Source organism: Tachypleus tridentatus, chromosome 10 (genome assembly GCF_004210375.1).
Source record: "Tachypleus tridentatus isolate NWPU-2018 chromosome 10, ASM421037v1, whole genome shotgun sequence".
Taxonomy (NCBI): Eukaryota; Metazoa; Arthropoda; class Merostomata; order Xiphosura; family Limulidae; genus Tachypleus; species Tachypleus tridentatus.
In genome coordinates, this window is record NC_134834.1 from 156,540,163 (window position 1) to 156,567,996 (window position 27,834).

The following is a 27,834-nucleotide window of genomic DNA, read 5'->3' on the forward strand; positions in this document are numbered from 1 at the left end:
TTGCAAGTTCTTAAATCATTTTATTGAATAATGGTTTTATTTATTTGAAATTTTGAAACACTTTGAGTCAAGTAATTTGACCTCCATCACCAATTAAATAAACTTAAGATTTATAAACTTTTAAAGCAATAAAGATCACATCATAGCTCTCTTAAAAGTAATTTTTATCACAGTTTTTGAACACAACCAGTAAGGTAACTAACAAGGACAGAAACTAGATTTGATTAACAGTCTTCACTTGCATAACATGACTCTCAATTCCTGGCTACAAAAAGAACATTGAATCATAAAATTGTTATACTATTAAATAAATCCATGTTGAGTACACTGTGGAACATATACTTTTACTGTTTAAATCCATGTTGAGTACACTTTGAAACATATATTTTTACTGTCACTACTATTTTAATTCTTACAGATGAAAAATACTATAAACAATACAGATGTGTGTACCCTCTGAGTGCTATGTAGAAAAAAATTGGGTGCTTTTTTTAAGAACATCCAGAAACTACCCTATTCTAGCTGCACCATATCTCAGGTTTGAAAATTTCATCTCATATAAGTGTGTTACAGAAAAAATTCTAATTTTGTGACATTATAATATTTAAGTAAATGAGTTCTCACAGACAGAACAAAATTTACATATCAAGTTCCTTTTCACCATTGTTACTAAACACACAATATTTGGCACAGTGATTTTGAGTGTATTTCAACTTATTTTACATCAGCAGAGAATATAACAAAGCTCATAATTTAAAATAATGTTTATACTAATTACATTTGGATGAATATATATTATCTACTATTTCTGTCACCACACGTACATGCCATAGTATTCCTTTTTATAGGTTACAACTACAGTGCAGTTACCAAGCACTGAATAGTGTGATTGTTATACTTATGCCTCATGTCTTAGTAAAACTTATTTTGTATAAATGTCTTTGGCAGAATTCCACTATCAACCACAATGGTAAAGTATATATTATAGGTATTAATTAATATCAATAACATAGAGGTTTTAATGGTTTTATTAACTTATTTGGGAAATATTCAATTTGTGTCTGAGCTACAAATTCCCTTTAGTATGTTTTAAAATCTTGAAATACATAAACACATAAACTTTGTTCCAATAGTTTAAATATAAGCCTGTATTTCTATCAATGCTCTCTGACTTAACTACTTATCCAGTTTAAATAACTGTTTAGTTATAACTAGTTCTTTCTGGGGTATAAATAAAAAATTATTAACCCTTACAGCTTTAAATATACATTTAGTATTAACTACAATTAAAAGAAAATACACAACAGGTAGAATTCTTTAATGTTGGACATTACGTCTCAATTTTTTATAGATATGCAAATGCATTAAAAATGTACATACATCACTTTCTTAAGAGATCAATATTTGATGACTTAAACATCATACAACTACCTGAAATATACTGGTCAGACTAGATTAATTAGAACCGATTAAATGTTACTTTATCCAATTAACCAACATACATATTTATATTTATCAAACAGAAAGTATAATAAAATCAAACAGCTACAAATAAAATTAAAACAGTACACAAACAAAACACACTACCAACATTATCCAGTTTATGTTATTATAATGACACATTCCTTCAGTTATAAACTTCTGTTCATACACACACAAAACAATCCCACAGTAGAGATTAAGTAAAACACATTTAAATAAAACTAAAGTCAAAAACTAAATGGTCAAAATTGACCAAGTAACAATATTTATATTAAAACTATTTTAACTACTGACAGTTTAGAAACCACTGTACAACATTCAATGATAGTCTCTAGTAGATTCAGTGAATAACAGTGTCTCACTGCTGTAAAATTACAGAATAAAATGTAGCTGCAAAAAATTGAAAACAAAAATTATTGAGCCATAAAATATTTAGAAAAGTTTGTTTTTCTGTAAAGTGAACAATACTTTATCACTGAGATGGCATAAGAACTTGAACACTTACCTACTATGTTACCAGTAATATAATAGCACAAAGCAACTGTTACTTTTATGTAAAAAATAATACCTTCCCATTAGTGAGAAACAGTGATACTAAATACAGCTGAGTATTCATTTATCTTAAATGTTTAGGTTAAGTAAAACACTTATAAAAAGAAGATAAAAAGAGGTTATAAATAGATGAAACTAATCTTAACTGTATGATAGACTACAATAAATCTAGTACATAAACATATGTCAGATGAAACCTACAACTGAAATGCATCACATCTGGACATTATACGGAAATTTGTAAGCAAGATAAAATTTACTTTATTGTATAAAGTACACTATTTAAATTAAAGGGTATGAAATTCATTGAAGATAATTAAAGAAAACACCAATAATATAGTAAAGACAACACTGTCACATAGCAGGCACTCCAAGTCTTTACTGAGAGGTTAGAACAAACCATTTTTAATTTACTCAAGCTCCAAAGCACCAAAAACTGAATCTGAATATAATGAAATTAAAGAAGTATTTCACCTTATATTGGTTTGAAGAAAGAAAGGTTGTAATATATATTGGAAAACAGTTTGAAACATTGTAAAAGACAGCTATCATAAAACACAGTAAGGTATTTATATTTTTTATATTACGTACACAGATTTTAATAGTAAGACTATTAAAAAAAAACAATAAAATTTCAAAAGTGTGATTTGCAGCTAAACAGATGAATTGTTGAGAGAGAAAAATAAAAAATGTATTGAACTAGAATGTTAGCCTGAAAATTGCTATGTCATTGTTACCCCAAGTGTCCTTCTGGCATGTTCGTAGACAACATAGCTGATGCTCACAGCTGGTGCTACTTTCATGAAGTTGGGGGTTAATCCTCGATAAAGACCCATCATCCCTTCTCGATGAAGAATGCTTCTGAAGAGACTGACCATGCTATTTTCCTTCTTGTTCTCTAAAGCAATGTAGAAAACACTGTTTAACAAAATATATAAACTTTAGAATTCAATATTAAGCATCCAGTTTCACAACTTTAAGCTTTATTCAAATATTTCTTAAAAATAATAAAATTAAAACATTAAAGCTTCCAAAAATCTACAAAACAGAAACATGAGTACACAAGTTTAAGTTGCACCCTCATCATAAACATAACTGTAATATTGCATTACTAGAATGTTGTAAGTATTTAATGCTTTATTTCTTGAAAAAAACAAAGAAAAATAAGTACACAAATCAAGAGTTAACTTACTGAATACACAAAGGAATGGTTATAATATATTTACAAAGGAGATCCTTTGACATATAAAAATGTATACCAAACATTTTCTCCCCTTATAGCAATTTCAATCACTTCTTTGCATGACATTTTAAAAATAAACTTACATATACTTTGTTCTTAATGGAACAACGAAGTTAGGTCCACACATAGATTTATGATCAGTGAGATAACAGTTGCACATGGATAAAAGCTAAAATTAACTGTTGATGCAAAGAAAAGTTTTACTCATATTTTCAGCTTCTTCAGTATTATTTTATAACTAGTTTGGAGCCTTATCACATGGTTAGTTGCCATTCATATTCAAAAATATTTCATCTGGTAACATGGAATCTTAAAAATAGTCCTAAAGCATAATTTTCATTACAAAAGTTTTATTATAAAGACTGTCATGTTAAAAACATACCATTACTTTCTGCAAGTATTCCAAACTCCATCTGATGGATAAAAACGTCAAAAATATGCCACTAATATCTGCAAGCATTCTATACTCTATCTAGTTTACAAGGATGAAAGTTTTCAGCACCCATTTCAACAGTCTGATTGTACAGTAATCTACAGTTTAGTGACTAAAGCAGTATGTCTTTGTATGCAATAGCATGAATGTTAATATTCTCCTAAAGTGAAAATATATTTCAAAATAGATACTTCTTCTGATGAAAAGCTGTTTTTCTTGACTACTACTGCTTTCACTGTTTGCACCAATTTTTCACTAGCCACTAGCCTTGTATTCCCCATTTCTTTCTACATATCTACATGCAACAGCACTTCACCAACAGGAGTGCAACACCACTCCTATCATAGTTAACACCCTCTCTAATATAACATGTTAAACATTTTGAGATTGGCCACAACCAAATAAACCAATCCACCAGAAGTGAAGAGGACAAATGAAAAATGTGAGGTGGTATCTATCTGAATATACATTTTCAGTTTAGGAAAATATTAAATTCTGATATAATATTTCTTCTCATAAAAACTGGAATTCCACACTGAACTGGTGAAAGACCAAAAAAAAGATGATCTCCCCTTTAAAAAGTGTTAAAAAAAACCATGTGATGTGGAAAAGGAATTAGAAACATCACAGCAGTGAAGACTGCACCACTTCTGTTCACCTTTGAACATTGTCAATGAAACAAAAAGGCAAAAATATGTATGGACCCCAAAATTTATGTATGCAAAAACGGCTCGTTTTGGGTTGAGAAAATATTTTACATAGAAGAGCAAACAATGTAAAATATGTTCTCAACCCAAACGAGCCGTTTTTACATATATATTTCTCTACAAGTGTTTTCTTGACATCACAGACCCCAAAATTGTTTCATCATTAACAGGACTTCAAGGTGTCGAGTTGCTAGTGCAATACAGACTAGAAGTAGGAGTTTTACCTAATCCAACACCTGGTGGAATCTGCATGTGTACATCAGGTCTGAGGTAGGAAGAGGATCCTCTACCTTTTACCTCAAAAATGGATACTAAGAGGGAAGATGAGTTTCCACACAAAGAACTCATATACAACACATCCAATGCTAGATCCCCTAGGAACTGACTTCCAGCAGAGGCCAAAAAGTAAAGAGACTTCAGGAGGTGTTCATTTCCAATCCAAAACTCAAAGGCACTGGGAGTCTCTCATCAGCTCCATGCAAGTAACAGGGAACATAACCTTACACATGCAGGAATCTATATATTTCTTAAAATCTTCAACTAGCACCAAGTTCACTGAGAACCCACATTAAGCAAACTGAAGGAAGAGAAAGATGGACCTCAGTATGTGGTTGCATCTCCAGTTCAAAACCTAGCAGCATTGGGAGTTTATCCTCCATTCTGCAGCAAGAGTAGAATACCAGCTAAACACATACGATGACTTATGTATAAGGACACCTGCCCCAACTAGGAATCAACATAAAAAGGATGGTAGAAAAGAGGAATATCTCAGCCAGAGGGACAAAATGCAATACATAAATATATGGTAGAGTTCTAAAACCAATATTTGGAGGCATCTGGAATTGTAAATCAGAACTGTAGTAGGAAGAGCACCACAACACTGACATAAATAAAATGCTACTATCTTACTCCTGAGTAAAATTATGCTTCACTCAAGTTTAGACCCCCCCAAGGTCCACCAACCCAGTGGCTAGTAAATGGTAAGTGGCAAGGACTCCCATAATCCACTTAAATAAAAAGGGAAGAATCTCTGACAAAATGTGTCAGAGAATCCAGAGGCCTACAGCACCAATGGGTGACCTCAATACCCTATTTTGAAAAGGAGAGCTACCATATGGAAGGAGATGATCAACCAGTACCTTGCAACATCTGGAACTGTAAATTAGGTTTGCAGTAGGAAGAGACTCAATGCCATGGAGCATCTGCAATGAGCAGTAACCCCTGCCTGCTTTACCCATGAAGTCCATGACTGTATGGTCAAGGACAAATATATTTATGAAGCAAAAGACCACAAGATGTATCATGATTGTTCCTACAAAACACCCCATCTCAATGGTGTTCATAATGTGACCCTATGATTGGTTATACTGTTTCAAGTATAATATGTTATATTCATGCACAGATGAAACAACCACTAACTGGTGGCATCTGGCTTTCTACAACAGATCTGCAGTAGGAAATGTCTCAATAGTATAGTCATCTAGCACAGTCACAGGATGTATGTGAATTTGATACTTAGTATACCTAGTCAGATACCACTTGCCACAGAGCAAGATCCAAAACTTATGCAGCCAAAGACTCCTGTAAAGAAATAGAAAATAAGTGGAGCAGCTAATATACCTTCTCCAATGATGTCCTCTCACAGAAAATGGAAAAAGAGCAGCAAAGGATATGGTAAAGCAACAGATCTGACATAAACATGAAAAACATAAAAAACTTCCAGAGAAGAGGAAAAATATGGCACTAAAAAGGATTACCAACCTCTAAGGTGAGTGAACAAAAAAAATCATGGGAAAGGGCAAGATTTCAAAAAAGAAACAAATTGACCCAGGAACTACTGAAGAACACAGTTCATGTGTTAGAAATCCAAGGGCCCTGGCTGGACAATATGGCATGGATGGATGTTGCATGCCAGAGTAGGGCAAGGGAAGGAGACACCAAAAACTATTACAGAAATTGAAATCATGTGAAAATCAACCAAGAATGTACCATCAGCCAAACTCAACATGGAGAGATTGGAACTACTGAGAGGACACAAGGAAGAAGGCAAATAGACAGGCATGTACAGGTGTAATGACTCTTCCAATCCTGATCAAGAGCATCCACTGTGCTTGCCAAAGAATGAGGAATAGGAGATTAAAAAGAGGTAAAGTGTGTATCCAGATGAGATTCAAAAATGTAGAAATCAGAAAAGGGGAAGGTTAAATTGCACACTCTACTAACAAAATGTAAAAAAATGTACTGGCTAAATTAGGAAATACTTGAAAAAAAACGTGTGGACATAATAACTACATCATTAGCAAAACAAACATGTCTGTACAGTAAGGTTGCCAATCAAGAAGAGATTATAAGGTGCATTATTTAGACAATGGATAGGCAGTAGTGTCACACTCGTATTGGTGGAGGGTTACACAGCATGATCATTTGCTTGTAAATATGCAGAAAGAAATGAGGGTTACAAAGTAATGGTGAGCAAAAAATATGAACTGATAGAGGGCATTATTAATTGAGGTAAAAAGCTTTTTTGTGAGAGAAGGTAAGATATCATATTGAAAACATCTTTCATTCTTAACTCTTTTCCTATGTAGTTTGGATATATTCAAATAAACATTTATATCAACTGATTTCAAAATTCAGATTTACCTCATGGCTACCAAAAAAAGTATCCCTCTATTGTAACATTCAGGAATATCCCTCTGTTCTTAAAACAATAGTCAAACCTGTAGGTGTGCCTTCATCTGTGTTCTATGCTGTAAAACCTGGATGTTTATATGTCTCATTACAAAACTGCTAAATTTACAGAAACACTTACAGAATCTATATAAAAACAGCTTCTTTATATGTTGGATATTGTTTTTGTTTTATATTTTGTAATGATTTTGGCCTTTTATTAACTTAGCTTTGCCATTTATCGAATAACACTTTTTTCTAATTTTTCCCAATTTTTAGTTTAAATCATTATTTTTCACTATCTAATATGATTTTCAAGTAATATTACTGTCAGATGTAGAAAAATACAGCATTTTTCAACATTGAGAAAGTAATACAAAGGTTCAAAATTATACTTTCATTTTTTGGTAGATAAATTACACTTTTTAGGAATCAGCCTCAAAATTAATTGTGTTGTGAAAGGGTTAGCCACTTAAGGTACATGATGAATGATTGGATATTTTGTTGAAGTAGCTTATGCACAATTACTTGTGTTACTTTTTCATATGAAAATCTTCCTTATGTTGTGTACTGATTCCTAAAATATGTGGAAGGATTTTGTCATGATCTGTGTCTTTATAAATTCTCATCTTTTAAGTAGGTATAACATCTTGCAGGCTCTGGTGCCCCAAGCTGATTCATATTGCTCTCTTTTCTAGTGTCATTAAATCCAAGAGATATCCCAATGTTAGAAATTCTAAATCCCAAAATTTTATGATCTGAGCTGATGAATATTTTGTTGAAAAGAACTGTTGTTGCTTGCCTTTTCCAAGAGCAATAAATTTTTGTGGCATCACAAAACCTACAAAATGCCAACTAGTATCAAAATGAAATTCAGATAAATATCATTCTACTATGACTTGTTCATTTGAATATTCGAAATTGTTTTAATATAAAATAGTCAACCCTTTGTCTTATGATACATTTTTGGAGTTATGATTCACAATATTAATTTAATATATTATTTCAATTTGCTAATATGAAAAGTTAGCTTGTATGTGACTTACTGCCAAAAATATATCATCATATATCACCATGCTAAATAAGTTGAGCCAAGTTTCACACTCATATTGTTACAGAAACAATTATATTAATGCATGCATTAACACTGTTGTATATCTCCTGGTTTTCACAAACAGTTGCACTTTTGTATTTTTAAACACTTTCTCTGCTCACTGCTTCAATTATACTTAACTAAGAACTTCTCATGTTGCTAATTAAACAAGAATGAAGATGGTGGCCTTTATACCTTTTGGGGTATTCAACCTGAAAGTTCCCATGTTTAGATTATATTTAAAATAATAATTGTTTTAAATAATTTTATCTGTCATCAAGAATGTTGCATAAAGTATCAGTCATTACAAGGCATAGTAATTATGAGTAAAATGATATAACAGTTTTTAAACAAATTTTACTCATTACATATCTGAAAGAAATAACACATATGACACACACAGACAAAATAATATTAATAACATACAATACCATATTTACAGTTCTTATTAACCCTTAAAAGCAAGAGATTATTTGCAAAATGCTTAGTAGTGAGACTCCAAATGTCATTCAAAAATATCTCGCACTACAGTAATCATTCTATAAACAAATGGTGACCTAGCCAGATACAATTTGATAGTATGTCCTTAATGCTAAATATTTGACTATTTGATGCACGACAGCTGGGGTTATGACACTTGTTTTCAGTACCATGTTTTCGACAGTAAGTAATGAAAAACCTAGGCAAAAATGTTGCTAATTAAACAAGTGTTTATGATGAAGATGGAATTATGAAAATATTTAAATGTCAGTGGCCTTTATACCATCAATAATTTAAAATTTCTTGTGATTGAATTAAACTAATTTATGCTAACAATATCATTCCAATGGTAGTTATGTGGTACCTGTTCAGATGCAGGTGAAGGTGCATAAAAACCTGTCACTAATCAATGTTAACAATTCCATTCTTTTCCAAGTCATACTTTCTGGTGATTTTTTTCACATAACTGAGATAAACACAACGGTACAGCTTGTTGTCAATAAAAAACAGGGAATGTGATGACATTAGATTTTCCACATTGATTGGCCAAGAATTCCAGTATTAAAAAATCTATTTACAAAATTCCATGATTTTGATGACCCACAGGAATCCTGAAGCAAAGAGCATCAAATACATAAACAACAGCTTGATAAAACCAAGTGCAAGGTACAGAGTCGAAACTATACAAAGTACGGAACATTTCCTTTTTTGGTATGTGTGTGAAATTATAAAAATTACATTAAAATTATATTAAAGGTATGGAGATATAATAGTTTTAAGTTCTCATTCCATTAAATGTTAAAATTACCTAATTGTTTTATGTATACTATACACATAAGTACACACCATAAGTCTCAGTTCAGTAGATATATTGTGCTATGACTTGTTTTTTTAAAGTAAACTGTCTCACTGTAACAGATTAAACATTAAATACTTATTTTAACATCTATGTTTGTTTCAGTTTAATATATATTTAGAAATGCATATAACCTGTATTTTTAAATGTGTGTTGTGAAAGTATTCTCAAGTGTAAGAATCAACAATGTACAATGGGTATATATAAAATATTAGTGACTGCCAGTATTGTTGTCAACTGAAACTTTCAAGAGCCTTGCCTTTAAGTTTATAAACTGACACACAGAGCAACAGTTTAACTTTGTTGGTTTGCTATAAGCCTCGGAAGTTATAGTTGCAATTAATGCTTATTAATCAGGAAAGTGCGGATACTTGACCAGGAACATTTATAAATTTCAAACACTACAAACCACCTAACGTCAGATGTAATTATATTTCTACAAGGCCATTATATATCTTTGTCTGTGAAAAACTTATGCGTGAGCAGTGAGAGATAGTTTACTTGTTAAGTGAACTGTACCAATATCAACACACAATTAATTCATTCATCATGAACTGTCAATAAAATATTCAGTTGCAGACCAGATAGAAGACTCAATATTGTTTGTAAGTTTGTAAAAAATTTTATATATATATATTATTTGTAATAACTCATTATAAATTGTATTGTATGTATATTAAAATATATTTGTGTTAAGAAAGGAAATTATGTGTATCAGTCTTAATGGCAAATATCTTAAATTTAATACATTAACTTGTAAACTAAAATTAAAATTTATGGCTATTTGAAGTTGTAATATGTTAACATACATAACATAATAAATTGGAGACTTGTCCAAGATAAATTATAATACATAACATAATAAATTGAAGACTTGTCCTGAATAAGTTATAATACATAACGCTCACCTTGTGCTTGAAGTCGAGTTCGACTAATGCTAATGGGTAGCTGGCTACTTGACCACAAGAACTACTGATGGTTCCACACCCTAATAGAACAAATATTCCTGGATATTCCTCTCGAGGATGATGACTAATGTAAATATTCTTTAATGTCTACAGAATAACAAAACTAGCTTCAGTTCTCTATAAATATTTCAAATAATGAAAATGAACTTATCTCTTAGCTATCTGTCACTTAAAGTACATTTTTGTGCAGAAACTAAAAGTTCTTCACAACCTTAGTCTAATCTGAATTTTAAATCTGCTTTGACTGAATTCTCTCACACTTGAGTTTTCTACAGTCAAAACATTTTAAAATGATTTTTTGTATTCCATCTTCTGGTATTTTAACACAATTAATTCAGATTTTAAAATAAAAAGAAAGACTACATTAACATGTGTGTGCAGTAATAGTATTTTAGATCAAACTTATTGCAAGTGTCAAATCAGGTAGGTTTCAAAAACTAAGCCAATTCACTTCATTCTTGAAAAACCTACAAAGTTTTAGTAGTTTTCACTGTTTTAACATTACTGCTCTTATAATAAATCATTTCTTTTCAGAGAAAAAAATTAGTGTATTTTAAAAGCATGCTTTTTTATTTTTTTTTAGATTATTGATTCAACTTTCTGATTAATCTTTTAATTAATTAATATTTCTCATGTCTGGAAAAATGTTCAGCATATATTATTTCATTCTTTACCTTAAAACATTTGTTTTATTTATAAAATCTTGTTTGGTAACCAACAAAAAGTGGAAACTTTAAACAGAACTATTCCTTAATTAATAGAAATTTACTTCATAAATAGCAAGATCTATCCCAGCATATGGTAGTATACCCAAAAGATTTGGTAGGTAACCACGGTAAAAACATCTTAAACCTTCTTTGTAATATAATTTCTTTGCAGCATCCCAAAGTCCATAATACTGCCCAGTTTTTCCTAATGCTAACCTTGTCTTAAGAACCTAGAAAAATTTTTAAAATGTGTTTAATCAGATGTTTAATATAACAAAATAAAAGTATTATTTAAAACTGTGATTTCTTTTTAATAACTGATCATTGCATTCTCTTTTAACAACCTTTATATACACACACAAACATACAAGTAATAATCAAAATCACAGTAATATATTATTCTTAAAATACTACAGGAAACTTATTTTATAAAAGCAAGTTTGTTATTTTCAGTTATTTCTCACTGATTCCTAATTTAAAAAAAAAAAGCTATTTTTTCTCATTTGAAAAGAAATCCATACATTTTAATCATAACACAATTTGAGAATTATACCACAACAACAAGGTTATTTGTCAAAGTAATATCAATATTTATACTTTCAAAAAACAAAAACAAAGTGGTATTATTTGCCACGAAACAGCTAATATTATGGATTTAAAGATTATACCACATACCTGACAGAACTATTTTAATCTTTAGGTACTTAAACCTATATTAAAAAACTATGACAACATTTAACAATAAGGTTTTGTTTTTGTTCAATTTCTCATACAATGATAAGAGCTACATGCACTAGTAGTCCCTAATTTTGAAGCAATAGATCAAAAAGAAGGCAGTTAATCAACCCCACTAACTCTTGGACTACTTCAAACATACCAATGATGGGATTTCACTATCACTCTCATAACACATTCATAATCCCAAAGTAAACAGTAACTATTTTTAGCAGTAATTGGATGTGATCTATGAAGCCTCAAGCTCTGTAATATTCCAAGTTAACTATTAAGTCATACTTGGCCCTTTGATAATAAGGAATGGTAGACTTGAAAATAAGATTTTTATCAGAAGTAATAAAGTTACATATTTTTGACCTATGATATAAATGTACATAAAAATAAAAGCAGAGATTAAAACTAATAAAATGTGACAATAAAGTAGCCTTAAAAACATTATTAATTATTGGTTTCTGTAAGTATAATTTGAAAAGCACTGTGAGACATAGATATAAAAAGATAAATCAGAATAAATGTGTAGAAAAATATTCCTCATCTTAAATGGATTTTAATATGAAACAAAATAGGCATAACACAAACTTTATTAACTGTTCCAAAACAGTAAGTATAAGTAATAAGCAAAAAAAGCAGTATTAACTAAAAAAATTAATGAAAGAAAAACTATCTAATAATATTAAAAACATTCCATGTCTCACATTAAAATTAAGTTTGTGAAGTTTTTAAATTCACTTTTGGTTCACTTTCCTTTCCATTTCTTGTTATGAGTTATCACTTTCATGGTTCTGTTTTAATGTACAAATTATAATAATATTCTTAAATTAACTACAAGAACATTTTACTTCTTCGAAATATTAACAGTAATTATGAAGTGCAACTAGTTACATAATTTCTATCTTATCAAACTGGTTAGTATACATTTATTTGATGAGAATTTACCTCCAAAGGATAAATGAGAGTTTGAGAAATACCTCCTGCCATAGATCCAGCTAAAAATCTTTCATACACACCCAATTCTCTTTCACTATCACCTCGGATTAAACGTTTAGCCTAAGAAAATAAAATCTTGTAAATATTTTCATTTTATGTCTGTATTTTTTATGTAACTCATTCTAAAGTTATAATTTCAAATATTGAATATTAAACTTAAAGTTTTGAGTCAAAAGTTACAATTTTTCTATGCTGAAAATGTATTTCTGATAGGTACTTACCTCCTCTCACATAAATAGCTATTCTTGTTTAGAGCTGCCTTCTATATGAAAAACACTTTGTACACATGCCATAAGCCTTCTTTTAAGATGTGATGTGGGGAACTGTCCCACTTTTGAACCAGGTATATATTTTACCCATCATGATCTGATGCAAACAGTAAGAGATGAATGTATCGTAGGTAGTCCACATGACTGACTGAATAAATACCTCCAAAGGATAATGAAGATAAAATGCCAATGAAAAGGTACAATGTCAAAATGGGTAAGATGACATGCAGAACAAAGTACAGGAAGCAAATGATAAAAAGGTAAAAAGCTGTGAGATCAGAAAAAATTAAAGATGTGGGACAAGTTCACCACAAAATCCAAGCCCAAGGAGGCAGAAGATTCCTGATTCAGAAGTCAAGAGAGAAAATCCTCAGGACTAAGAACAGTGGGTTGATCACTGGACCCAGAAACCAATGACTGAAAATCTCCATTTGCATTGAGAAGCTTACATTTAGAAAAAGTGAATGAAACAAGCCAGAAAAAGGCTGAGCATCTGGAAAAAACCAGATTACCTTGTCAATGACCAGAAGAAAACTTTGTATGAAGATGGAGGGCAGGAAGATATGGATGAAATACCAATGACTAAGAGTGACAAAGAAGGGATGTAGTCAGAGGAAAAGGTAACAGAGGAGGAATCTGGAGCTGGAGAAGTTACAGAACCCATACCTTAGACATTCAGGAGAGAACTATCAGAAGGACTCGACGTGGAATGTCAAGCAGAATGGGTAGAAAGACAAACGTTTAGGTCCAATCCTGGCTGAAAACATTGATAAACAGAGCTAGAAGATAAGGAAAAGGAGACCAAAACCAAAGCAATTTGTGGTTAAGGGCTGTAGCAAAAGTCTCAAAGTGAGGAGCACCCCAATGAAGACAAAACAACTGGAAACTGAGAGACCACTTCACCACATAAATGTTATCCGGACAGGAATCATATCCATAACAAGAGCAAAGCATCTGGAATATGACACAAATGATAAGAATATCAAGGGTGTGGCCCAAAAAAAGAACATCCAATGTACAAAGAGAGAAAGATGGAGAATGGGTGCAGCCTTATGAATGAGATGAACAACAACTTAAGATGATTTGGAATGGATCACTACCAGGTAGAGAAAATGAACCAAAATGTGACCTACAGTGAGGAACTCCAGGATATTTTTAGGACAAAACCTCTTGGCCAGACCAAAAACTCCTAATCTTCCCACACCCAACTCCTCCATCCCCAAAGAGACGCATCCATGAAAAGCGAAAAACCATACCAGAAGGAGGAAGAGAGACACCTGCTGATGTGCAAATCATATCCATCCATCAATGCTAATTGATAAAAAGGATCCCTGTGAGATTTCACTACTCTTGAAAACCCAATGAAAGCTCCCACATATCAGCCTGACTTTAGTGGATAAGGGCTACCACAGAAGATCACATCCCCAAAAGTGTAAAATGTAACAGAATGAAGCTGAAGAGAAGAAGAGTGGGCCTGACTGAAAGCAATGTAGAAAGAGAAAACTACCCAAATGGACAAGATATTGCACAGGTTTCAGCAAAGATTTCTCCAACCTGATTAACAACCCAATACAGCTGCCTCAAGGAGCAGCTGATAAGGGTAACTGGCAGACTCCTATTCAGAATGAGCAAAGAGTAGCCAGTTGACAAAAAAAAAAAGAAAGAGAAAACCACAATCCAAGTGTATATAAATGACAAACAAGCATACAGAGCTGAATCAAGTCCAAAAGCAGTGCACAAAAAAGAGAAACTACCACATGGAAAATAAACCAAAGACAGGGTTGTGAGTGATGAAATATTGAGATATACAAATAATGATTCACAACATTCTTCTTTGCAGATTGGTTGGTTGGTTTGGTGTGTTATGGTGCAAAGCAACTAAGCTATCTGTGCCAAATATTTGGTAAAAAGATAAAATTAAAGTAAATTTAGTAAAACTGACAAAAGGAAATTAAGGTAAAACAAAACAAAATTTAATTTTTGAATTAAAAACATAAATACAATAAATCTAATTTTTACATCTAGTCTACAGCAGTAAGAGTAAAACTACAGTAATACAACTTGTAAAAGATTTTCTGTAGTGTAATTGTAATTATCATATCTTACCAGGATGACTAACGAGTAAGTTCAAAAACCACTGTTAGTCACCTGAAGTTGGCCTTTTCAGTCCTGGTTTCGAGTTATTTGACGTTATGACCATTTTTAAAAAGTAAAGTAATAAAAGTTTAATTATAACTCACCAGGATGACTAACGGGTAGTTCAAATAGCAGCATTAGCCACCTGAAGTTGGCCTTTCCAGTCCTCGTTTCAAGTTACTTGACGTTATGGCCATTTTCTAATTTCAAATAAAACTAGATGTACTTTGATTCTTAAAAGGGAATCACACTAAAAATGATCTAATGTGCAAATCAAAAAACTTAAATGGCATGAAAAAAGATTAATGGTCTTTAAAAAACTAAACACATTTCTAAGGTCGACAGTGTCACCATCACCAATAACACTGTCTAACATCACAGATAAACCTTAAGACAGAATACGTTTACAATGGTGCCATCGTTGAGTCATAATGACAGCAAGACAGTGCAGTAAAATGTAGCTTATTGTGAACTGAGTGTTACACAAACAACACATTGGTGCATCAGTCCCAGATAAAAGAATATGATGAGTTAAAAAACTGTGACCAGTGTGTAATCTAGTTAAAACAACTTCCTCTTTCTGATCCTTACAGAAGCAAGACGGCCAACGTCCACTGCCAACTGGCATGGAGCCAAGTCTCCCAATACAGGACCATAGTCCATGTATGGAACAGGCACAGCAGTGATAGTGCCAGAGTAGACAAATTGAACTGCGGTGTCAGCGAGCTCGTTCATGTGAATACCAACATGGCCCAGTATTAAAAAAAACTGAATAAAAGTTGATGTTAAAGAGAAATGGGCCAGTCAGTTTTGAATATTGTCGAGAAGAGGGTGTGAACTAATGAGAAGCAATTTGAAGGCCAGTAGAGAACTAAGCGAGCCAGTATAAATAGTGCAATTTGAGTACTTCTTAGCTTTGATGTGATGCATAGCAAGAGAAATGGTGTACAGTTCAGCATTGAACAGTTACAAATGGCAGAGGTGCAAAGAAGGTTCATGAGACTCTGTGTATAAGCTCTGAACTGGGAAAGTGTAGAAAACCCTGATGCAGAGCCGAAGTCCTTGATGATGAAAGGGGCCCAGCATCTTTAAGGCCGAGATCCTGGCAGAGCCATAAACCAGTGATCCATAGTCTAGGTTTGATTTAACAAGAGTATGATATATCTTTAGCATAGAACATTGATCCTCTCCAAAAGTGGTGGAAGAGAGGACATGGAGGATGTTCAAAGCTCTTGTATATTTAACCAGTAGTTGCTTGTTGTTTGGTATAAAGGTCAGCTTACGGTCAAAGATAAGCCCCAAGAACTTTGTCTCAGGGAACACAGGCAGCACAAGTTCACCGATATGGAGTTCAGGATCAGGGTGAATACCCTGCTGGAGCCAAAAGTGCAAGCAAACGGTTCTAGAGACAGAGATACTTCATGTTCGACAACTGATATAAGATGTGAAAGTCACAGATATATAGTCTGTTTGCAACAGTAAGAGAGAGTTGTTCAGTGATGGCATTAATCTTTATACTGAAAAGTGTGCCACTCAAAACACAGCTCTGAGGGACTTCAAGTTCCTGCAGAAAAGAACGGGAAAGTGTTGAACCCACACAAACTGGGAATCGCCTGTCCATTAAAAAATTTTCAATAAAAATGGGCAAATGGCCACGTAACCCGTATATATGGAGGTCTCAAAAAAATGCCATACCTCCATGTTGTATCATAAGCCTTCTCAATGTCAAAGAATATTGATACAAGATGTCGTTTGAGAAAGGTTTCTCTGATTGATGTTTCAAGTCGAATGAGGTGATCTTTACAGAAGACTTACAGAAGTGGGCAAGAAGACGTTGTTTGATTCGAGAAACCAAACAAGACCAGCATTAACCATCCTCTCTCTTCCTTGTTTTCAGTAAACCTGTAAAAAAGCTCACCTAAGGATAACAAATGTCTCAACAGTAAAATGTAGCAGACTGAAAATTAGAATGACATGGGACAAACTTAGTACAGGCTGCCAGTCTCTGGTTTGGTATCAGGACAACAAACAGCTTGGAAAAGATACCTGAAGAGAGAGAATGAATAGGTGCAATAGTCTGTATAGACAGAAAATCTTGTACATCTTTGGGCAGATGCAAGGTTGGAGGCAGACTCCTACTCAGAATAAGCAAACAGTAGCCAGCTGACAAAAGAGAGAGAAAAACCACAATTTGAGAGTATATAAGTGACGAACAAGCATATAAAGCTGAAGCAAGTCCAAAGAGCAGTGCACATAAACGAGAAACTACCACATGGAAAATAAACTGAAGGCAGGGTTGTGAGTGATGAAATATGGAGATATATTCACAACATTCTTTGTTATCAATAAACCTGGAGAAAAAGCCCACCTAAGGACAAATGACTCTATGGTAAAATGTGGCAGATTGAAAATTAGAATGAGGTGGGACAAACCTAATACAGGCTGCTAGTCTCTGTTTTGGCATCAGGATAACAAACAATCTGGAATAAATGCCTGAAGAGAGGTAATGAACATGTGCAATAGCCTGTGAAAACAGGAAATCTTGTACATTTTTGGGCAGATACAAAGTTGGAGGCAGAATCACAAAACATGAATAAAGAAAACAGTACAAGGGACAAAGGAGGTGGGAAAATAAATAGTAGGGTAAGTCCCTCTGATGAAACCTAAAGAAGCCATGAAACTGTAGAGAAAGATTACCAAAGGGTAACAATATAATAGAGTCAAGTTCCCACTGAACTAGAAGCCTCTGCTTAGTTTCCAGTACTGTTAGTGACATAGTTATCAACATTGAACAAAACAATGACTGGAGAAACTCCTGGAAGGGGGACAGAGACACATAAATAAGGTCCAGGAAGGGAAAGGAATAGAGGCATATCAAGGCTCTAACTACATCAAACATACAACCAAAGAGGACACAGTCAAGTGTTGATGCACAGATTACCTATGATATATCAAAGTCTCAAATACACAATCAAAAACATACCACCAAAGAAAAAGTACAGAAATCCTGTGAAGAAAGAGGTAGCAAACATACTCAGGACAAGTCAGATTGCTACTCAGAAAATCCAAACTACAATGAAACCATGTGTATAAAGCAAAAGCCAAAGATGACAAATAAGTCAATAAGGAATCACAAAAAAAAGGAGAAATGAATAAAACACAACATACCTAAGAAACCATTCTGTATTAGGCAGCTTAGCTGATTCTACAGGAGAAGTCAGTAAAACAATAAAATCCAGCAGTGTAAAAAAGACTATCAAATCTCCATCAGCTTGATAAGTTTCAGTTTGTTTAGGAGGATTACTGAGGCAGATTCAGGAGAAGAAGGGTGACCCATATAATGATCAATCTCACAAGCAGAGAAATCCAACAAAAGGTCTTCCCCCTACCTGTAGCCTATAATAATAGTGTTAGAGATATAATACTGCAAGTGGGCACATAAACCTCAAAATTCAATGAAAGTATTTAATGCAATACTTAGTGTGAGAAAAGAAATGGAGACAGGTAAATTAACTTAAAAAGTTTCTTCAATGCAAAGAAAGAATAATAATGATGAAGAAATTCCACTTTAAAAATTAAACTATTAAAATTATGATTCACACAAAGAGCATTAAAATAGAAACGTGAGTACAAGTACAGCCAAACAAGAAGTGATAGTATGATAAAATTGAATAGAGGGAGTCACAAATATCATGACAGAAAGTTGACACATGATGATTTGCATGCAAGATACATTGGAATTAGTCAATTCCACTGTAGGAGAGGATAGAAAGCCTGTAGAATGCATTAAAAAAAAGAAAAGAAAGGAAAACAGCACTGAATTAGAATAGCAATTTATGTGAGAAGAGGTAATGTACTGTATCAGAAGTAACAGAGACTTCCTGATATTTATGCAGTATTATCAGATATTTTTACCTGTTCATAGGCCATAAATTTAAGTGCACTTTCAGGAGCAATCTTCAAGACATTGATACCATTTCCTCTCCATAAGGATCTAACACCTCCTTCTTGTAGCATGTGCATAAAACAAGCTTGTACAGAAGTGAACTCTCTACCCCTCACCTTCAAATAAAGTAATAGTTTAAAACATTTGGGCTAAAGAAAAGTGAAGATTGAATCAACATTTAAGTTGAAAATGAAATAATAATTATACACGTTTTTAATGTTCTGTTATATGTTTTTAAAACCTAGTAGTTATTAAAGCTCATGATTTTGACATACATAAAAGAAATGAAGGTTACAAAAATGTAAGCAATGTATTTTTATATTCATCATCAGAATTCATAATAAATTTAAATTATAGTAAAATAATTATATGTTATTATACTTTTTTCCACACAACTCACAATTAATTGTTAACACCTAACAGTAAAACAAATTATCATTTAACAATTATTTATTACAAAATAAACATTTTCAACTCACATACCTGCAAGAACACTTTTAATCTGTCTAAAGGAGCTGTACTTGTTCTTGAAACAGCACCAGCTAAACCACCAGCTACAAGATGTCGCCACCACATTCCTGTGCGCATTTCTTGCTCAGTGAAATCATCAGGCACAAGTGTATCTTCTCCAATGTCTAAAAACTAAAACAATAAAATATTTTTATTTTAAATAACATATTCTGAAATGCAACTTAAACCACAATTATTAAACTACTAAAATTTCAGTATTGTCTTGGACCAGACAACAGTATTTTTTTCTGATTGTTTTATGCTTTACGTAGGCCTAATGTTACATTTACATTTAACAATGCATAATATTTTCTGTTCCATTATATAATGCAAACAGTATACTAGAGCTATGAACAGTGATAATTTCAACTATAATGTAATCTAATAGTCTTAATTACAATTAAATCAAATGGCATGAAATTAGAGTTTCTGATTATTACTACTTTAGATAATTCCAATTATCCAAGTAGCTAAAATACTGCAACCAAACTTCATTATGGAAAGTTACTATGGCTATCTGTCACTGTCACTAATTTTGAACTGATAAACAAAAAGAAAGTGCCAACCAGCACCCACAACTAACTTTTTTTTTTTGTCATTGCTATTATTCACCTGCTGACTGGAGAAAGGCAAGCGGCTGGCTGCACCTGCCATCAACTTTTTTTTTTTAATTTGTTCATGGGTGCCATGGTTTAAGAAACACTGTACTAATAAAAATATTTATTTGGCTATTACCACATACTACTAATCATCCAGCTCTACATTACACCAAATGGAGTTTGTAACCTCCACACAGTCAAGAGAAGTTGCAGTTACTAATAATTTTAATTGCAAAAATCACAGTCTCAGAGTTCCCATACTAGTTATCCATGATGCATATTGGAAAACAAGTTAATTATAGAAACTGTGCACAAACTGTTTATACAGTACACACTTTTTCCTTACTAATGACAGAAAAAGACATTGTATATTAAGCTTCTTTGACTAATAATTTGGTACATAATACACCTGTTTATCTATAATTAAAAGTACACTAAATGTTTTAAAGACTATAGTTACAATTATAATTATTCTCAAAACATTTTCTTGGTTTCAAAATCAAAACTGATTGTTTAAGCAGGAATAATGACTAATTTCTACCATCAACTATTGTCAAAGTTTTGTATTTTGATATATACTTTATATGCTAAGTTATAATAAAAAATTATATTTATGACTTTCTCTGAAACCTATTCTAAAGAAATACTATTTTTTTTCTTAAATACTAAATAGTTGTCTTCGTTTTAATGAAAAATGAAGTTAATAAAATACATTTTTGTATAAAACACACATTTGATTTGCTGTGAATCAGAAATATAAAGACAAATACAGAACTTTGGGAGTGTACAATTTTAATTCGACATTGTTTACTCAAAAGCTGTTCAACACCTCATTTAAAAGTGCAAAAAAATCCAAACTAAATACTTAACCCCTTAAAAAATAAAGGTGGTTTAAATTTCAGTATTCACACATCCACAGACATGACAGCTGGTAGACTACAAAACTACATTTGGAATTCTAACAGCAAAACTTTATTTCACTAAAACATGTTCAGTATTATGTTCTAATATAAACAACGTTAGTTTTTAAACAAGTTATAAGATAAGCATTTTCTTCTCAAGACTTCAATACAAGCACTAATTTTTGCAGTCTGCATTAGTAGTTTTTTATAATTTATTTTGAATGATATTAACTTTTCCTAACTTACAGTGGCATGTCTCCAATACTTAAAGATATCAGCAAGCTCAGAAGACGGATGGAAAAGAAGGTAATCTCTCCATTCATCAAAAGTGATCGTCAAAGATCCATCTTTATCCATTCTAAAATAAGAATTAAATAAATTACAAAATATGCATTAATATTATGTAATTATAGGGAAAAAAGTATTTTTAACTTTTTCTTTTCAATATTCAATAAATGAAAACAATTTTTTATCTTATGTTACCTGGTAATGTACATGGATATACATATATATAAATTTTTAATGGAAGAAAATTTAAAAAATAATTGTTTATCAAAAACATCATAGCAACAACTATTCTTACTGCATCTTTATATCTTCTAGATTAAGTTAATTCACATTTTGTTTCAGAACTATAAAGTACACTTAAAACCAAGAGTACAAATTAATAAACATAAATAATATTTGACACCATTGGTACGTGGTGAAACTCAATAATTACACAATTCAGGAAAAACAAGACAATTGTATGTTTCACAACTGCATCATTTATTCATAAGAAATTACCTCTGAAGAAGTTTAAAAGCATCATCATAACTCATATAAATTCCCAGTTTCTTGAAGGCATTTACAATTTCGGATGTATCAATACTTCCTAGAGAAGTTATTAAAGAACAATATTTATTAGAGCATAACACTGTACTGTATATAAAACGTGATATAAACACTTGTATAAAAAAACAACTCTTGTTTATAGGTATCTAAAATTTTTAATGCAAAATTTTCTTTAACCAGAATAATTTATTTTGTGTCAATGGTTTAATAGCAGTTACACTTTCCATACTAAAATAAGAATAGAAAAGTTACAACATTATAAACTGGCTTTGGATTATTTATTGACTTAAAGTATAAGTTATTTATTCTACACATAGGCTAATTAAAATGTTAATAGAATAAATTTTGAAAACAAACAGTATTTTTCTGGATATTCACAAGTATAACAGAATAAACTCAATTCAAAAATGCAATGTCAAGATTTTTACCAATGTACTTAAACCTCAGGAATAGCTTCTAACACAAAAGCATAACCTTGACATACTAGCATTACTTTGACACACAAGTAAATACATAAAGAATCACAAAGAAAACAGTTACATTATCCACTACTGACTTACTTCTGATCACACATTAAGTTACATACGGTTATGTACTGCATCAATTACACTAAAAACCTCAATGCTATCCATGTCTGTCATTTTGTCTCACTATAAAAACAGTATAACTTTATTCATTCTAAGGAGATGTAAGTTGTTACTGAGCACCTAAAACCTCAACGGAAAGCTCAAATAAGTCCCAGAGGACAAATGTATGTGAGTATGAACATGATAATAATTAATAAAAATTAAAGAATACTTAACAGTACTTAATTAAAAATAAATAGTACATGACTACATTTGTAAATTTACTTTACTGAGCACTTTACAGAGATGGGAAGAACCTAATTTACAAAATTGCAAAATACCTGAATGTACCACAATTACTTTAAGTTCACTAAACAGTATTACAAATTGACTTAAAAATGTTCACTAAAAATAGCTAACTTACCGTCACTGTTTTCATCAAGGCTTTTGAAAACCAACAACAGTTGCTTCTCATGCTCCATTACGTAATGCGCAAATTCAGCAAAATCCACATTACCACTCTTGGCCAGATCTGATTTCTCAATGAACTTCTACAATATATATACATAGAGAATTTTAATACTGAAAAGTTCAGTAAAATAAAACAAAACAAAATCATACGTATATGTTTATATATACATACACACAGGTGTATATTTTAAAACTCTACAAAGTTTGATTAAAATTATATCAATAACATGCACTGACATATAATACTAAGTATGAAAAATTGTGATAAATTTTACAAATTGTGGAAACTGTGCTGACCCATCACAAAAATGCATCATAGAGGCTTTAACATAAGTGATAATTAATAAAATGAGTATTAGGTAATAAGGGATTCTGGTGTTGTGTCACTATGTACACTGAAATAGCTTAATTTCAATTAAATATACAATTATTAGATGAGTAGATTTAAAATACAAAGTAAAGACTCATTATGACAATGGATATGACAAATATAGTGTGATTGTAATATTATTATTATAATACACTTTTCTAATTAGTTACTTAAGAACTAGATTAAGTATGTAATGTTTAAATATGTAATAGCCCTAATACTAATGTCTTATGACAAGTATGAAAATAAAGATTATTAAACTTCAATATGATTAGAGATAGTTCAGGGATAAGTGGAGTGAAATATTACAGTGTGTCATAGGTGCCATTACTGGATTATGTCTGCAAATTGTGAGCTTCCTTAAAACCTACATCTTAAATTTTATCTGAATCAAAGCTCTATGTGACAAAATACCTACAAAACAAATTACTAGTTTTAAATCTTTAATTCTTCATGAACATTTTTTAAAAACAAAACGGACAAAGGTAATAACATATACCTTTTATAATTAAAGGTTATAGTTATGTCAATGAACAAATCTGGCTCTATATTTTCAAACTCTTGAGTCATGTTTGTTGCATTCATGAATTACAGACCCATTAGTCTTACATCAGTTGTGAGAAAGGTTCTGGAAAGTCTGTTAACAGATGTTTTGCAAGGTCATTTAACAACGTTTAAAATTTTATTGAACATTCAACATGCTTTCACTGAAGGAAGATGTCTTACAAATCTTTCAACATTCTTTGAAAAAGTTACTGCTCATGTAGATGAGAGTAAGAGTCTAGATTTGGTGTATCTGGATGTTCGAAAAGTATGTAGAAATATCCTCTCTATAGATATGGAGGATGAGTTGACAAATAAGATAGAAGAGTCGTTGGATGGAAGAAAGCAGAGGGTTGTTACATATTGAGTTCAGTCAAATTGGATTAATGTCAAAAGTGTGGTACCTCAGGACTCAGTCTTAGGACCTTTGTTCTTTATTTAAATCAAAGACAGATGTGAAGGAATAGTCAATAAATGACTTAAATTTGCAGCTGATTTTAAGGTCTTGGGTGTTGCTAGCTGTGAAGAGGGTGATGCTGATTTACAAAAGGATTTAGAACATTTAGTGAGCTTGGCAAATATATGGCAGTTGGGTTTTAATTGTAATAAATTCAAAATAATGCATGTGGGCTATCATAATTTGAATTAAGTATAATTTGGATGGGAATAACCTTTACAATGTTATGAAAAAAGATATTTTGATGTAATTGTTAATAAGTCTTTAATGCCATCCAAGCAGTGTGCTGTTACTAGTAGTAGGGTAAACAGGATTTTAGGTTGCATCTACAGAAATTTTGAAGACAAGTCTAAAGCAGTTATACATTCACTATACAGGTCACTGATTAAGCCATGCTTATTATGTTCAGTCTTGAGCTCCTTACCTTAAGAAAGGCATTGAATTGTTGGAAAAGGTTCAAAGGAGGGCTTCTTGGGATGGAAAGGTTCTGATGAAGAGAGGCTGAAGTCTTTGGTTAGGAGAAATCTGACTGAGGTGTTTAAGTTTGTTAAGGGAACTGACAGTGTTGATGTATCACCTTTTTTCATATTTATCACTGAGAATACTAGAACTAGTGGACAAAAATATAAATTCTGGCAAGGTAGGATTCATCTTCAGCTAAGACAATTTTATTTTTTGAACAGGGTGGTTAGCCTTAAGATGTTGTAGAGGCAGCAAATTTAAATGAGTTTGAGAAAAACTTGATAATATATGAGTTATAAGGGATGGCTTTAAACTTTTTTTTTACATTACTTAGTTTAAAGTGTGAAAAACCAACATAAATAAATAGGTCGTATGCTGTCACAAAATGTTATGTTAGTTAAAAGTGTTATTAATACAGTGTTAAAATCAGCAGTATTGTTCTTAATTCTTCATAAACCCAATTCTTAACTGTCAAATTTAAAATACAGAAATGTTTTATATTATAATAGAAGCTTGTTTTTAAGCATTAACTTTGACAGAATGTTTTTTACACATTTGCTGTTATATTTTAATTGAAATTATTGCTTGATATTTCTTAAATATATTTAATAAATACATAAATTGATATAAAAATAACACAAATGTTATGAGTAGAAAAATTTATGAATGATAAATTTATAATATTTAGATTGCATGACACTAACAATAAATGGGTTGTGTGACACAAGTTATAAATAAAAACTGATTTCTTTTAAAAACTTTTAGAACTAACAACTATCTCCAGCAACACTGATACTGTAAGTATTCAACACGCCATTCATTTAATTAGTTAACCCTGCTTATGGACTTATTATGAGCAGAATGACTTTGTATAACAAATCTCATTCAAAAGTTTATCATCCAAGTATTTTTCATTTTTAACAAAAATATTAGAACTAAATAAAGCAGTGAATTTGTGAATAAAATGTTTGAAAATTACACAGCAAAATACATTTGAAACAGAAATAAAACCAAAATGCATGAACATGTTTACTGCACATGCATTTTCTTTAAAATACAAACATATAAATTTGTTTTATTAATGTAAAGTAACATAAGTAATACTCTAAAAACTGGCTTTCAAAAACCTTTTTGATGGTACATTATACGAAATTATTGTTCAAAACTTGTGCATTAAAAATATTTTATTAAATTTAACAACACAGAAATTAGAATACACTCATAAGAATTGTTCTTGGTGTGCCTTACACTTATGAACATAATTATTTATTGTCTTCTTCGTCTCTTCTTTATATTCATATGCAATAAATTAAATGGACAAACATCCATTTGCAAATGCTATTTTTCTGCTAATATGTGTTGCAATATAATAAATCATGTAAACTTGGGGTATTTTTAAGATTAAGGAATATCAAATTCATACTGGACAAGTCGTTTAAAAACTTTTCTTGAAAACAACAACTTCAATATTTCCACCTTCAAAGTTTCAGCTAAACTTTATACCAATCAAATGACGAACCCCATATATAATACTATTAGCTAAGTAGAGTAGAACTAAAATAGAAAAAAAATACAAACTAGCCCAGCTAAGCGCAACCTTAATGAACAAATATCCATTTTCACAAACTATATTACTATGCAAGATATATGTGAAAAGTTTCGAAACGATATTTAAGTCGCAAAACATATAACATCTACATAAGATCACCTCCACACTATCAGGTGCATGAGGAAGGCCCATTTTCTGTAGGGCTTCACTAAGATCTTCGAAGTTGATTCGCCCATCTCCATCAACGTCTAATTGTTTGAATAACTTCTCCAATCTCTCTTCACGTTCGCTTGGTAGCTCTTGAAAATAATGTGGCAGATGGTGAGAGTTCGGCACGTTCATCCCAAAAGTTTACTATGCAATAATATAAAATTACAAATTACGTTGTTAACATTGCCGAACTTCACTTACTAGCGGCTCCAGGAATTCGCCACTTTCGTACCAAGGTACGAAAAACAAATTTGAAGAGTAACGCTAGTAACGCTGTTGTAGCTGTGCAGGGCGCTATCTAAAACGAATAACATATATATATATATTAAATACGCTTTACCTATCCATATAATCGTAAATATTACTTTGAAGTAGAAACAGCACTTTAATAAATACTATATGTCCTTTGAAGTGATTTTTGTATAAGTATGGTGTATGAATATCCCAATATTTTTACATTCCATTTATGATATAGTATATTATTCTGAATGTATACTTTATTCTGTATTTATGCAGGTTGCAAATGGCACATGGCCGACGAAGTAACTGAGTCCCTTGTCGAAAAGATATTTTAAGTTCATGCTATTCCAGATTTATAAAGCTGCCAAGTGGCATAAAAAAGCCGACAACAGCTAGTGTCCGTCAGTAGTGGTTCAAGTGACATTCAAAGCTTGAATGACAGTTATGTGACATGGCTAGTTGCTTCAGCTAAATCATGTTACCGAGACCATTCTTATATTAATGCATGCGTTAACATTGTTGTATATCTTCCGGTTTTCACAAATAGTTGCATTTTTGTATTTTTTAAACACTTTCTCTGCTCACTGCTTCAATTATACTTAACTAAGAACTTCTCATAGAACTGGATACCTTTTGGGGTATTCAACCTGAAAGTTCCCATGTTTAGATTATATTTAAAATAATAATTGTTTTAAATAATTTTATCTGTCATCAAGAATGTTGCATAAGTATCAGTCATTACAAGGTGTAGCATTACGAGTAAAACATATAACTGTTTCAAAACAAATGTTACTCATTATATATCTGAAAGAAAAAACAAATAGAAGCACACACAGACAAAATAATATTAATAACAC

At 31.6% G+C, this 27,834-nt stretch overlaps 1 protein-coding gene across 3 annotated transcripts; it reads right to left on the reverse strand.

The window, feature by feature from the left end:
* On the reverse strand, positions 1-27,018 carry LOC143230711 (mitochondrial adenyl nucleotide antiporter SLC25A24-A-like). Of its 3 annotated transcripts, none has more exons than XM_076464732.1 (10): positions 26,687-27,018; positions 23,100-23,226; positions 22,062-22,149; positions 21,522-21,633; positions 19,748-19,906; positions 19,234-19,380; positions 12,863-12,973; positions 11,254-11,421; positions 10,425-10,504; positions 1-2,932 (listed from the first exon to the last, which is right to left on the reverse strand). In XM_076464732.1, the coding sequence occupies exons 1-9, from the start codon at positions 26,867-26,869 to the stop codon at positions 10,469-10,471; spliced, it is 1,131 nt and encodes a 376-aa protein (XP_076320847.1). In that variant the 5' UTR covers positions 26,870-27,018; the 3' UTR covers positions 1-2,932; positions 10,425-10,468. The 3 variants fall into 3 exon arrangements, with proteins under 3 accessions (XP_076320847.1, XP_076320844.1, XP_076320846.1); XM_076464729.1 differs by having other exon boundaries at positions 10,425-10,571; XM_076464731.1 differs by lacking the exon at positions 12,863-12,973 and having other exon boundaries at positions 10,425-10,571.
* Between the last annotated feature and the right edge of the window lie 816 nt (positions 27,019-27,834).